Raw genomic sequence first — 15,571 nt, 5'->3', positions numbered from 1 at the left:
AGAAGCAAAAAGCCTGCAATGCCCAAGAAGTTCTTAAACATTATAGGCGGAAATTTATAAATTCATACAAAACCAAAACCCCTTTCTTTACTCTCTCCTTTTACTCCTTTTAGTATCTCCTTTGGAGTAATTTCTTACTGAGGATGATGGTATTAAGCTGATCTGTATGCTTTTCACTCTCTTGTACCTTTGGTTTTGCTCCTGGCTAAAGGATGTTTTTCTTATAAAAATTTAAAAAGTAGTCTTATTTAATTTTTAATATGTGGAAACGTTCAACATACCCAGATATTGAAAGCATACTACAGTAAACCCTGTATACCCATCACTCAGCTTCAACAAGTGTCAACTCTGGCCAATCTTGTTTTACTCTGTCACCTTCACTCTCACTCCTTGTCAGATCCATACTCAAAAGGCCTTGGCCTTAATCTTAAGAGTGATGAATAAATGTATTTTTATAAGTTTTAAGTTAAAATAAAATGTTTAAGGAATGAAATTAATATTTTGAAAATGATTACCTACTTTTAACTGTTTTTTGAAGAACTAATAGGAACAAGTCTCGGTTGTCTTGGATTAGTAGACTGAATTTTTAAGATAACCACATACTTAGTACTAATTTGAGTGCTATTACACTGGATTTCTTGTAATATGACAAATAGTAGAGAAACTCCACCTAAACATAGTAAGTGGATTGATTTTGAAAAAAAAAGTTTTATTTGTAAGCTCTCTTAAGGTAAATTCTCTAGAATATGATAGTAAACCACTTACTATCATTCAGAGAGATACTATTTGTTTTAAGCTTGGGGAAGATATACCTAAGGGGAAACATAATTGCTCTTTTTAAATAGAAGTGATATTGTACTTTTGTGCTGTGTCACTCCAGAAATTTAAAATTAGGATCTCTAGATGGAAAATCCACAAAGAGTAGATTTTAGTTCAATGTATATCATCAGTCTATCAACATAAAATCATTTGCCATTTATGGGGCACTGGCTTTGTACCAGAGAGCAATGTGGGTGTTTACCTATGTTGTCTCATTTAACCATCACAGTAACTCTTGAGGTACATATTATCTTCATCTTACAGATGAAGAAACTGAAGTTCAAAGAGGCCCAATGTCAACTAATAAGTGCCCCAAACTCTTAAATCTCACACCTTTTTTATTACACAATCCTTAGGGAAAGTATTGTATGCTTAGTCATTTCAGATTAGAGTTAGGAATGTATTTTTGCTATTCAAAAAAAAAAAAAGAAAAAGAATCTTTGGCAGACTGAACCGGGTTCTCCTGCTAATAACTATCTGACCTCTTTCCCTGAGCTTGGTCTCTAATCCTACATGCATTTTGGAGTTTTGTTTTAGGTGTTCAAGCCATCTTCCCTGGAAGTCACATTGAAGCACTTATTTTATTATTTTTATTTCTGGCAGTACAGTGCAGCTTGCAGGGATCTTAGTTCCCCGACCAGGGATCGAACCTGGGGCCCGGCAGTGAGAGCACCGAGTCCTAACCCACTGGACTGCCAGGGAATTCCCAAGAAGCACTTATTTAAGAAATGGGAGATTATCTTTCATTCAGCCTCCTAATGGCTTTTTCATTCGAAAAAGCACGTTTATAATTTCATTAGAAAAAGCATGTATATAATTTACTTGTGACAAAACGATTTCAGATGCTGACTTGGGACGCTGTGTCACGGCAGATGGTCTTTACCTGTATACTACTAACTCAGTTGGAAGAGGAGTAAGCAAATTGGGGTCTGGATTACATGGTACTCTCAGGTCAGTTGCATGGAACTTGCTGAATGATTTGGCTGGAACGTTTTCCTCGTTACCTGAATCTGTGATGAAGACACCTGGGAGTGCGTGCTAACTCCCCGTAGACTGACGAGTGACTAAACAAGTCTGAATGGCTGGTTTTCTCTCACTGTCACTTTCTCTCTCTGGTTCTGTTAATGCATTTCAGCTTTGTTTTGACTCTATAAAGAGTTTGGTAGCCCTAAAATCATTGTTTCTAGCTTCTAGCCAGAAATTCCTCTGTGATCAGAATTTTTATATTAGTGACTTCTCCATGTTGATAAATGGATATTTTTCGAGTTAAGTCTTTTTGTTCTTGGATTTGACATTGGCTCAGCGGTGATTTTTTTTTTTTTTTTCAGTTGGGATATAAGATCTATGAATTGCTGCCAAGAGAAACCACAGTTTAAGATCCTTATGTATATTTAATTAGACCGTTTCCCCAACTTTTTCTCCTCTCCACTTTGTTGTGGGAAATTAATATTTGCCATAGTTTGTCAGTCTCAAAGTTAATATAATATGTTTATTCTCCTTCAGATGTTTTGCATACTTAGTCATTGAAAACAAATTAGGAGGGAAATGTTGTTTTGTCTGTTGTAGCTCATTGCAAGGTTTCAGACATGACCTGGTGACTTAGCCTGTATACTGTTTTTCCCCACAGAGGTTTTGTGTACTGCCGGAATGAGGAGCTGGAACCAGGATGGATTGCTTTTGGCAGTGGCAGTCTTCTCCACCGGCCTGTATCTTTTGACAATAAACCTCACTCTCTTTTCCAGGTCATTGACCAGAATACCCTTCAGGTAAACAGAACACCAAGGCTTTGTATTTTATATTTTGGAGACAGTAAGGGAAGTTTGTGACATCATCAGAAGGAATAATAACACAGTTGATATAGTTTCCTGCCGGAGTGGCATCCTTTTAACCGCTATCGTTTGGGCATTCTGTTTTTTCTCTAATGTCTTAAGTTTTCCCACATGATCTGAGTGAATGTGCTCTCTAAGAGTTACTAAGGCCGACAGACTTTTTTAGGATTAAAAAAATTTTAGAGAGTCAAAGATGGTATAAATCCCAGCTTTTTTTTTTTTTAACTAGATCTATTTTGGGAAGGTATTATTTCCCTATTCAATTTGTTCTAAACAGCCTTTCTGTGGGAATGGGAGCTTTGAAATGAGTTTAGATAAAATCATTGTGCGCTTGGGATTGAGCTCATCCTTGGTGCTCTTAAAGCGCTCTGTTATGGCACTTGCTATATTATACTGAAATCGCCTGCTGTTGTGTCTAACTCCTCCCCAAGACCGCACACACCTTTAGGTCTGGACCCTGTCTTACTCATCTTTGTGTCCTTAGAATGTAGCACAACATTTGATTGATAATTGATAATAACAGTGTCTCTCTTTGCCAGGTCGTGGCTTTGGCAATTTACATATACTTCCTCTCCTTATCTGTGAGGTGTGACTATGGCAGTTTCATCTTACAGTTAAGGCACCTGAGGCTAGGCACGTTGTAAGCACTCAGTAAGTGTTTGTCCTTCAATGAAGGAGTGAGCTTAGAGAGGTCAAGTATCTTGCCACACGATAATGGCAGCATGAGAACTTGAACCCATCCTCTCTAGAGTTTGAGCTCTTTATGCTACAGCTTTCTGCCTTTCAACCAAAGTCAAATTGAACGGTTAGAGTTACCATCTGTGGAGTGAGTGCCCTGAGAGTAGTCACATCCAGGATTTAAGTGGGATGTTACATCTTTTCTTGTCTGTCACTCAACTGTGCCTTTCCTGGAGAACAGGAACTGAGTCTTGCTCACCTTTGCATCTGCAGAGCACATAGGATGTGCTCAAAAATGGTTTTTTTTCAAAATTTTATTTATTTTATTTTTGGCTGCTTGGGTTTTTGTTGCTGCGCGCGGGCTTTCTCTAGCTGCGGCGAAGGGGCGCTACTCTTCGTTGCGGTGCGCGGGCTTCTCATTGCAGTGGCTTCTCTTGTTGTGAAGCACGGGCTCTAGGTGCGCAGGCTTCAGTAGTTGCAGCACGTGGGCTTGGTAGTTGTGGCTCACGGGCTCTAGAGCACAGGCTCAGTAGTCGTGGCGCACGGGCTTAGTTGCTCCATGGTATGTGGGATCTTCCCGGACCAGGGCTCGAACCCGTGTCCCCTGCACTGACAGGCGGATTCTTAACCACTGCACCACAATCGAAGCCCCCAAAAATTGTTAGATGAATAAAATGAACAAATATATGCCAAATTAACTTCATTTCTTATCAGTAATGCAGATAGATGAGAACATTGCCTGTATTTATTTGAAATAGCCTGGGGACTTAAACAGATGTTAAATCTTGGAATGTGGTTTACATTTGAAGTAATGTCAGTATCCTCTGTGTTTTTGCAAAAACTTTGTTGCCCAAGAAAGCAGTGTTCTCACTAACTAGATAGGTGCATTGGAACAATTTGTGGGTAGCTAAAGCCATTCAGTAGCTGTCAACTTTCTAGATTTCTTGGCATTACAAATTTTAAAGTGTGGTTATAGCAGCTAAATGACTTTTTTAACTTTTGAGGTAGCCAAAACAAGTCTGGGAAAAAGTTCATATGAAATGAGTTCAGGGGTCAAAAGTAATAACCTTAGGAAAACTAGTGACTCACCCAAAGAGATGGAGTAACTGAAGGTCATTCTTACTGTCCCCTGAAGGCACCTGACCTTCTCTAATTATTTTTATTTGGGGATTTTCAGTTCTGTTCCTATTCTTGGATTTTTAAAAAAGAAAACAAAACCTCGTCAGCAGTTCTCTTGATTCTCATTTTCTCTTATTTTAAGTGCTTTTCTCTGGCAGTAAAAATTAGTATGTAACTGCACATTTAATGTGAAATGATGCAGAACTTATTCATTACACTGAAACTGAAAGATGTTTAGTATTAGAAACACATGCTTCATGTCTAATACAGAGAATGGGTGTTCATCTTTTCCCTCCTGCTGGACGTGGTGAATTTCAGTAAGCCCTCATGTGCTAAGTTAGGATCTGTGTCTACCTTCATCTTTTTACTCCTTCTCCCTCTTCTCTGCTTTCGCTTTTGTTTTCCTCTCGCCTTCGCTTTTTTCCTTCCTTCCATAATGATTAATTTCTGAGTTAGACTCTGAATTAGGTGCTGGGAATATAAAGATGAATAAAATATAGTTCCTGTCCTTTAAATATACTTAAGCCTTAAATTTATATACTAAGGGAATTTCAGAAAGTACTGTTTCTCTAAAACTTTGGTTTTTTCTTTTTTTTAACATCTTTATTGGAGTATAATTGCTTTACAATGTTGTGTCAGTTTCTGCTGTATAACAAAGTGAATCAGCTATATGTATACATATCCCCATATCCCCTAAAAAGCTTTGTTTTTAATAAATGTTTGATAAAACACACATGCATAGCAGATTCAAAGTGTTTAGTAAAACTTTTTCCTATTAAAATGTAATTTGAATTAATCTCAGGAATCTTTTAATCTATTGCATGGCACATTGTATGAACTCTTATATTTCTGTCATGTAATTTTCATATATTATTCTTAGAGATAAATAATCAGTTTTATTTTGACCAGGAGGCCTATTGAATTCTCTTCTTGGACTTAATGGCATTAATGATGAACTGATAGAATCAGAATTTACATGTCACACTAATGAAGTTTTCCTCCCTTTCATGTCCAGGTGTGCCAGATGGTGCCAATGCCAGCCAATCACCTCCCTGTGGGCAGCACTATGAGCACCGTGCACCTTTCTTCAGATGGTACTTACTTCTATTGGATCTGGTCTCCTGCCAGTCTGAATGAGAAAACACCTAAGGGACATTCTGTCTTCATGGACATTTTTGAACTTGTGGTAAGTTTCACTTTCTCGTTTTATGTCTTTGCAGAGACATTTTTTACTTGCTTTCTTTTTATAATTGGTTTACAAAGGACCTAAGAAACTTGGAGTACTTGTACACTGTATTCACTCTTGCCTCAGTTGACTTTTCTCTTGGATGTCTTTGAAGATTTCTTTGTTTGGAGTTGTATGACACAAATAAAGCCAAGGTTTTTGAAGGTTAATCTAGCAACAGAGTGGAGATAAGGATAGTTAATGTGTAGACAGTGGGGCTTTTAAGTAGAAATGCTCATAAGCTTGTTGGAAATTTGGAACTAAATTGCGCTAGCAAGCGTGGGTCTACAGATGGATATTGGGAGTCCCCAAGAGAGATGACAGTTGATATTGTGAGAAGGCAGTCATTCATTCATTCGTTAGATATTGGCTAAGTATCTACTGAGAGCCAGGCATGGTGGTATCTAGGTGGTGGGAATACAGTGATGGGCAAGGGGGACAGGACCCTTGCTCAAATGGAGCTTGTATTCTGGCTGGTGGGTGGGTTGAGTTGTGGTGGTGGTGGTGGTGGTGGAGAGACAAAACATTAACCATAAACAATTGAACAGATATGTGGACCACATAATTTGAGGTAGTGAAGGAAAAGTAGTAGCTAACCAGATGAAGAAGTTGGGGAATAGGGAGGGAAGAACATGGTAGGAAAGGGAGACCACAAATGGAAAAGCTCTGTGGAGGAAGCGAGCATGTGTTTTATTGGAAATGACAGTGGGCCAGAGTGGTTGAGTGCAGAGAGAAGAGCTTGGGGCAAGGAGAGACTGGAAACCATGGTGGTCCAGATCTGCACTGTCTAATATAATAGCCAGTAGCCACATGTGGCTATTTAAATTAATCAGAATTAAATACAATTAAAACTTTAGTTGCTCAGTTGCATTAGCCACGTTTCAAGTCCTCAGTAGCCACATGTGGCTGGCTAGCGGCTACCATGTTGAACATCAAAGATAGAGAACATTTCCGTCATTGAAGAAAGTTCTATTGGACAGCACTGGTCTAGATCATATTTGTAGAGACTTGTAAGGAAAAAATTGCCCCAAGCCAGGTATGTGACAAACCCTTTTTACATAATGTAATTTACAGCCTCCTTCTGGGAAGAAATTAGCATTCCTGAAGGAAAAAAAAAAAACACTGAAGCAATTTCTGATAAACTTTAATGGGGTTAAAACTTGTTCTGGGAAAGAAGTCATCCATCCTGCCAGTTAACTATCAGTCTAGTAACTTTTAACTGTACATTCTTTTTTTTTTTTTCTATCTAGTTTCTCAGTATTCTCAAATCATTATCTTTTCTTATAAAATGTCTTAGCCAGATTGAGTCTTTGAATTGATCTGCTAGAGATTGTACTACTAGAAGATGTGTTCATAATTAAATTGTTAGAAATGCCTTTTTTTAAAAAGTTGTTTTTAAACAGACCTAACAAGCTAGTTAAAAGATTTAGGTCTTTGTCCTAAGAATAATGGGAAAACATCAAAGAATTCCCCTTTCCCTTATATGCTTTTGTTAAATTAAAAAATATCTGTATCAAAGAAAAACATGTACATGGATTGATTACAACTTGAGGTAGCACATCTAGGCTCATAATGAAAAGTGAGAGTCTCTTGCCCCATCCCTAGCGTGTTCCTTATAGACAGTTACTTTAATGGTGTCAGCTTTTCCTTCTTCTGGTGGCTACTTTCATATCTCTAAGTAAAAGGCTTATATTGCTGTTTCTTGGTTTACTAACCCCATATATTGTGTGTGTGTGTGTGTGTGTGTTTTGTTTTTTTTGTTTTTTGCTGTGATAGATGAGCATTTGGCTCAGTTCATCCCCTTTCTTTCCTCCTTCTTCCTAATGTATTTATTTCATTCATTTTAATTCCTCTTTGGAGGAGAGTATCTTTGTAACTTATAGTTAAATCTTTATTACTTGTTCCTCAGCTCTAGGTAGTATCTCTTGTCCCCCAACTTTAGAAGATGGAGATAGTAGTGTCCCTTCCTGTCCTTCAGTGTGGGCAAAGCCAAAACTAAAAGTATATGTTCAGGGGAATCCCAAGAGAAAGAGATGATTCTTAAGACTTAGAGAGTCTTAAGAATTGGTAGCATAAGGTGTGATACAGAGCCATCGTGAGACAGGGGTATAAACTGAAGTTTGCAAAAGGAACTGTCATCACCCTTCCTGGTGCACACAACATTTTTGCTCAGATGCCAGCTGCCCTGGCAAAAGTCTAGATGTTTATTGTCTGAAGAAACCAAACCAAACCTGGAAAAAAAGATCCCAGTATGCTGACATTGTGGTTCATCTAAGGAAAAGACTTGCTGCCCCAGTGAATCACCCACAAGTGATGCCTTCCAGTAAGCAAGCCTCAACCATGTGCATAGTATTCCTGACTAGTGCTGAACTGTTAAAGACAGATACAAAAACCCCCCAAACAAACAAAACCCAAAACTTTGAAGAGGTATGAGTGTGGAGGGGAGAGGAATAGATTAAAAAAGGTTGGCAAAATAGTGATAATTATTGAAGCCAGGTGATGGGTACATGGGGGAGCTCATTATACTATTCTTTCTTCTTCTGTGTACATTTAAAAATTGCCCAAATAAAAAGTTCTTTAAAAAAATTTAAAGCAGATCATTGAGAATCTCTAGACAAATAAGGGAAGTCTCCAGTTTGGAAATAAAAAATAAGAAAAAGAAATCAGAAAAACAGCTAATAGAGTAAAATAAAACTTCATAAGCACTTACTACTCTGTGAGATATGAGAAGGTATTGTATTCATAAAGAACAGGATGTCATGAAAAAAGAACTATCAGAATGAGAAAGAGCTCCTGGGAATTTAAAACTGTGATTGTCAAAGTTTGAAAATTAATAAAAGGATTACAGATAAGAAATCTCCTAGAAAGTAAGACAAATAAAGAACAGTAAATATGAGATGATAAAAGATAAAGGAGTAATCCATCTAAAGTCTTGGTAACAGGAGTTTCAAAAAGAGAACAGAAAATAAAGAGGAAGATATGATCAAAGAAATAATAGAAGAAAAATGTCAGATTGAAGGGCACTGGTGTCCAGATTAAAAGGTATCCGGCACAGTGAATGAAAAATGTGCATACTGTGGCACATCATCTTGAAATTTCAGATTATCAGGAACAAAGAGGATTCTAAAGCTTCTAGAAATAGAATAACATCATGTACAAATAATGAAGAATAAGAAGAGCACCAGGCTGTTCAGTAGCATTACTGGATGTGAAAATGGGGCAGTACTTTCAAAATTCTGAGGGAAATCAATTTCTAACCCAGAAGTCAGTAGTCAAGCAAAGTATCAATCAGTTGTAAAGACAACATAAAGATATTTTTAGACATATAGTTATACAATCAAAAGCCCATCCCTGACCTGGAGGAAATAGAACAACTAAAAGCCTCTGCCAGTGGCATGGAATAAAAAGTTGGGGAGGAAGGAGCCTGCTCTAGATTAAAAGAACAACCTTTGAGTCACTTTTGGAGTCTGAATCAATCAAACCAATTGTAGAAAAAAAAATTTGGTGACAATTTGGAATTTGAATATAAAATGAGTATTAGAGGAAACCAAGGGGTTTATTCTTCTTTTTAAAGTGTGATAATGGCATTGTGATTATATACGAAAATGTCCATATTTTTAGAGATGTGTAGTGAAGTATTCAGAAGTGGAATTACATGATATCTAGGACATGCTTTATTTTTAAAAATTTTTACTGGAGTATAGTTGATTTACAGTGTTGTGTTAGTTTCAGGTGTACAGCAAAGTGAATCAGTTATACATATACATATAGCCACTCTTATTTAGATTCTTTTCCCATATAGGCCATTACAGAGTATTGAGTAGAGTTCCCTATGCTATACAGTAGGTCCTTATTAGTTATCTATTTTATATATAGTAGTGTGTATATGTCAGTCCCAAGTCTGGGATATGCTTTAAAATGCTTGAGCAAAAAGAGATGGGTGGGTTAAACAGATTTGGCCTTGTCTGGTTAATAGTTGAATCTGGATGATGGATATATGGAGGTTCACTATACTATTCACTATTTTTGCATTTTTGAAATTTTTCATCATAAGATAAAAAATTCTTAAGCATCACCAGCCACTAGTTTAGCAGCTTCTAAAATGCTGACTTGGGGGACTTGGTGGTCCAGTGGTTAAGATTTAGCCTTTCAGCGCAGGGGGTGCGGGTTTAGTCCCTGGTCAGGGAGCTAAGATCCCACATGCCTTGCGGCCACAAAACCAAAAACATAAAACAGAAGCAATGTTGTAACAAATTCCATAAAGACTTTAAAAAAATGGTCCACATCAAAAAAAATATTTAAAAAATAAAATAAAATGCTGACTTGGGAAGGTAAACATAGATAGATATCTATCGGGCTTTCTGCCTATGGTACTTTCACAGAAGGGAACACTGTGTAGCCATTAAAAAGCATGGGGCAGATCTGCATCGACTGAAGTAGATTAATTTCCAAGTTACATTGTTTAGTACAAAAAGCTAGGTTCAGAGCACTGTGTGTAATCACTATCTGCTGTGTGATAAAAGTTGTGGCTGGCAGGGAGGCGCAGATTCTCTCTGGAATTGTCCTTCTCCTATGATAACAGCTTTCCTCTCTCAGTGGATCACTCACCACAGCATACAAATACATGAGAGAATATCCAGCCTTGAAAAATCAAAACCAACTCCCTTGACCCACACCCGCCTCCACTACCCTATCTTTGGCTCCCATTTACAGCAATATGCTTAAAAGAGTTTATTTTTACTGTTCTGTGTTCTTTCCTCCCATTCTCTCTTGAACCTGCTCCAGGTTCTTGTATCCTCATCACACCACCGAAACAGCTCTTCCCAAGTTCATCAGGGACTTCCACAATAGTCAATTCAAGGGTATCTCAGTTTTCTTTTTACTTGACCTTTTAGCAGTATTTAACGTGGTTTCACCCCCTCTGCCATTCTTGAAACTGTTTTCACTTGGACTTTGGGACACCCATAGGACTTCTCCTGTCACTGGTTGTTCCTGCCCAGCCTGTCTTCTCTACCTCTCAACAGTCACGGGCACCAGGACCTATTTCCAGGACCCTTTCTCTCTACTCTATCTGCTCTTACTCCCTTGTTGATCTCATCCTATCTTGTAGCTTGAAACACATCTCTATACATATAATGCTCAAATTTGCTTCTCAGCCAAAACCTGTCCCTGAAGCTCTAGATGCGTATTGATGTGGGTGGGTGTTTATATATGCACAGAATATGAGACTTTTCCGGTTGGAAGTCTGATAGTTCCCTCATGCTAAACATGCCCTCTACCAAACTCCTGATTTTACTCCAGACCTGCTTCTCCTGCAGGCTTTCCCATTTCAGTTCATGGCATCTGTGTCCTTTCAGTGCTGGCCAAAGACCTTGGTGTCCCTCTCTATTCCTCTTTCTTTCCTTCCCAAATTCCATGTCCAGTCATCATATGCTGTCTGCTTTACCTTCAGAGTGTCTCCCAAATCCCATTCACCTCTGTAAAGGTATTGTGTGATTTGGGCCCCCTCTCACCCCACTCTAGCCACACCTGGCCTCCTTGCTGTCATACAAACACACTGAATGTGCTCCCCCACTCTGGGCCTTTGTGCTGGGCTGTCATCGCGCAGATAACCAGATGGCTTGTTCTCACTTTTTTTAGGTCTCTGCTCAAATATCACCTTATCAGAAAGAACCTTCTGACCATTCTTTATAAATTATTTTATGCAAGATATAATCCTGTCCCTCCTTATCCCTTTTACCTTGCTTTTTCTTTGTGGCTCTTATTACTACCAATTTATTTGCTTATTTATTGACTGTCTCCCTTGCCTAGAATGTCAGCTCTAGGGCAGGGATTTTGTTCTCTTTTGTTGACTGCTGTGTCCCCAGCACCTAGAACAATGTGCCTGGCACACAGTAGGTGCTTACTAGATATTTGTTGAATGAGTGGAAGCATCACAAGAAACTGGCAACATTGGTTGCGTCTGGGGAGGGAATGTAGTGGGGAAGGAATTGCTTTCCACCGTTCATCTTTCTTTGTGTTTTAAAAGTTTAAAAATGGGCTATAAAAAATTAAATTTGGGGGACTTCCCTGGCAGTCCAGTGGTTAAGACTTCAGCTTCCAATGCAGGGCGTGCGGGTTCGATCCCTGGTCGGGGAGCTAAGATCCTACATGCCTCGTGACCAAAAAACCAAAACATAAAACAGAAACAATATTGTAACAAATTCAATAAAGACTTTTAAAAAAATTAAATTTTTATAAAGTTTTATAAATATTTATAAGAAGGAGAACTTGGTTAACAGCATTGAATTCTGTTCAGAAGTCAAGATTGAGCCTGAAAGAGGTCTTTTGAATGGAGACTATGGAGGCTATTGGTGGTAGCCTTAGCAAGAGCTGTTGGGGAGGGTAAGGGGTGGAAGCCAGATGGAGCTGGCTGAGGAGTGAGGTGGAGAAGATGGTGGTGAAGAATAGATAATTCTCTCCAGACGTTTGCAATGATAAAAGGAGAGAAATCAGCGGGGAGGTAGTGGAGTAGACTGTGGGGACATGGAAGTATTTTTAACTTTGCTTTTTAAACCTTAAATTATTGAATAGATAATAAAATAATCTGCTTCAGAAATCACAAATTACAGGGCTTAGCCATAGCTCTCTGGTGAACTGCCTAGGCCAAACCAGACACACCCCCACACACACAAAATTATCTATAAAATGAGGGCTTCAGATTGGATGATTCCAAGGGTTCTAGCCCTGAGATTTTTTCCCCAGCTTTATTGAGGTATAACTGACAAAACTGTATATTTTTAAGATTTACAGTATGATGATTTGACACATGTATATATTGTGAAATGATTACCACAATCAAGTTAGTGAACAAATCCATCACCTCACATAGTTGCCATATTTTTGTGTGTGCTTGTGCTAAGAACATTTAACATCTACTCTTTTGGCAGATTTCAAGTGTACAATACTGTATTATTAACTGTAGTCACCATGCTGTATGTATATTAGATCCCCAGAACTTATTTATCTTCTAACTGAAAGTTCATACCCTTTGACCAACATCTCCCCATCACCCCCCACCCTGGCAACTACCATTGAAACTGCTGTTTCAGTCAGCTCAACTTTTTATCTTCCATGTATAAATGAGATCGTACAGTATTTGTCTTTCTCTGTGTGACTTATTTCACTTAGCATAATGCCCTCAAATTTGTTTTTTTTTTAAATTTTTATTGGAGTATAGTTGATTTACAATGTTGTGTTAGTTTCAGGTGTACAGCAAAGTGATTCAGTTATATATATACATGTATCCACTCTTTTTTTTAGATTCTTTTCCCATATAGGCCTTTACAGAGTATTGAATAGAGTTCCCTGTACTATACAACAGGTTCTTATTAGTTATCTATTTTATATATAGTACTGTGCATATGTCAATCCCAATCTCCCAATTTATCCCTCCCTCCCCTTATCCCCCGCTAACCTTAAGTTTGTTTTCTACATCTGTGACTCTACTTCTTTACTTTGCAGATTTATGAAAAATTTTGGTTTCTAATTCACTTTGTTATAAAGCACAAACTAACACACCATTGTAAAGCAATTATACTCCAGTACAGATGTTAAAAAAAACACATATAATAAAATAAAATAAAGGCATTAAAAAAATTTTGGTTTCTAAATAGTATAAATATTTGCTACATAAATGTGGCTAATGATTATTATTGGAAAGAATTAGATTTGCTGTGAATTATGATTTCAGCCAGATACTTGGAAGTATTGGTAAGTTTCTCTCCAAATTTAGTGATTGTTATGTTGTTTTAATGTTTTAAAAATATTGTCTTTTAAAAAGATAATATAGTGCTAAACAATACACTACTTAATAACCAAGAGATCACTGAAGAAATCAAAGAGGAAGTCTAAAAATACCTAGAAACAAATGACAATGAAAACACGACTACCCAAAACCTATGGGATGCAGCAAAAGCAGTTCTAAGAGGGAAGTTTATAGCAATACAATCCTACCTTAAGAAACAAGAAACATCTGAAATAAACAACCTAACCTTACACCAAAAGCAATTAGAGAAAGAGAACAAAAAACCCCCAAAGTTAGCAGAAGGAAAGAAATCATAAAGATCAAGTCAGAAATAAATGAAAAAGAAATGAAGGAAACGATAGCAAAGATCAATAAAACTAAAAGCTGGTTCTTTGAGAAGATAAACAAAATTGATAAAGCATTAGCAAGACTCATCAAGAAAAAAAGGGAGAAGGGCTTCCCTGGTGGCACAGTGGTTGAGAATCTGCCTACTAATGCAGGGGACACGGGTTCGAGCCCTGGTCTGGGAAGATCCCACATGCCGCGGAGCAACTAGGCCCGTGAGCCACAACTACTGAGCCTGCACGTCTGGAGCTTGTGCTCCGCAACAAGAGAGGCCACGATAGTGAGAGGCCCGCGCACCGCGATGAAGAGTGGCCCCCGCTTGCCGCAACTAGAGAAAGCCCTCGCACAGAAACGAAGACCCAACACAGCCAAAAAAATAAAAATAAATAAATAAATAAATTAAAAAAAAAAAAAAGGGAGAAGACTCAAATCAATAGAATTAGAAATGAAAAAGGAGAAGTAACAACTGACACTGCAGAAATACAAAGGATCATGAGAGATTACTACAAGCAACTATATGCCAGTAAAATGGACAACCTGGAAGAAATGGACAAATTCTTAGAAATGCACAACCTTCCAAGACTGAACCAGGAAGAAATAGAAAACATGAACAGACCAATCACAAGCACTGAAATTGAAACTGTGATTAAAAATCTTCCAAAAAACAAAAGCCCAGGACCACATGGCTTCACAGGCGAATTCTATCAAACATTTAGAGAACAGCTAACACCTATCCTTCCAAACTCTTCCAAAATATAGCAGAGGGAAGAACACTCCCAAACTCATTCTACGAGGCCACCATCACCCTGATACCAAAACCAGACAAAGATGTCACAAAGAAAGAAAACTACAGGCCAATATCACTGATGAACATAGATGCAAAAATCCTCAACAAAATACTAGCAGACAGAATCCAACAGCACATTAAAAGGATCATACACCATGATCAAGTGGGGTTTATCCCAGGAATGCAAGGATTCTTCAATATATGCAAATCAATCAATGTGATACACCATATTAACAAATTGAAGGAGAAAAACCATATGATCATCTCAATAGATGCAGAGAAAGCTTTCGACAAAATTCAACACCCATTTATGATAAAAGCCTGCCAGAAAGTAGGCATAGAGGGAACTTTCCTCAACATAATAAAGGCCATACATGACAAACCCACAGCCAACATCGTCCTCAATGGTGAAAAACTGAAACCATTTCCACTAAGATCAGGAACAAGACAAGGTTGCCCACTCTCACCACTATTATTCAACATAGTTTTGGAATTTTTAGCCACAGCAATCAGAGAAGAAAAAGAAAAGGAATCCAAATCGGAAAAGAAGAAGTAAAGCTGTCACTGTTTGCAGATGACATGATACTATACATAGAGAATCCTAAAGATGCTACCAGAAAACTACTAGAGCTAATCAATGAATTTGATAAAGTTGCAGGATACAAAATTAATGCACAGAAATCTCTTGCATTCCTATACACTAATGATGAAAAATCTGAAAGTGAAATTAAGAAAACACTCCCGTTTACCATTGCAACAAAAAGAATAAAATATCTAGGAATAAGCCTACCTAAGGAGACAAAAGACCTGTATGCAGAAAATTATAGGACACTGATGAAAGAAATTAAAGATGATACAAATAGATGGAGAGATATACCATGTTCTTGGATTGGAAGAATCAACATTGTGAAAATGACTCTACTACCCAAAGCAATCTACAGATTCAATGCAATCCCTATCAAACTACCAGTGGCATTTTTCAC

The 15,571-nt window shown here is 37.8% G+C and overlaps 1 protein-coding gene across 5 annotated transcripts in view; it reads left to right on the top strand.

The window, feature by feature from the left end:
- HECTD4 (HECT domain E3 ubiquitin protein ligase 4) overlaps window positions 1-15,571 on the top strand; it is a 198,932-nt gene that overhangs the window by 55,681 nt on the left and 127,680 nt on the right. For all 5 annotated transcript variants that reach the window (XM_082417362.1, XM_082417360.1, XM_082417361.1 and 2 more), the window contains exons 5-7: window positions 1,662-1,770; window positions 2,447-2,585; window positions 5,461-5,631. In XM_082417362.1, coding sequence (XP_082273488.1) covers window positions 1,662-1,770; window positions 2,447-2,585; window positions 5,461-5,631 — 419 coding nt within the window. The remainder of the gene's footprint in view (window positions 1-1,661; window positions 1,771-2,446; window positions 2,586-5,460; window positions 5,632-15,571) is intronic.

The sequence above is a fragment of the Balaenoptera physalus genome (genome assembly GCF_965194825.1).
Source record: "Balaenoptera physalus genome assembly, chromosome: 12".
NCBI lineage: Eukaryota > Metazoa > Chordata > Mammalia > Artiodactyla > Balaenopteridae > Balaenoptera > Balaenoptera physalus.
The sequence above is the reverse complement of the archived record's forward strand: the minus strand, read 5'-3'. Positions and strand labels throughout refer to the sequence as shown.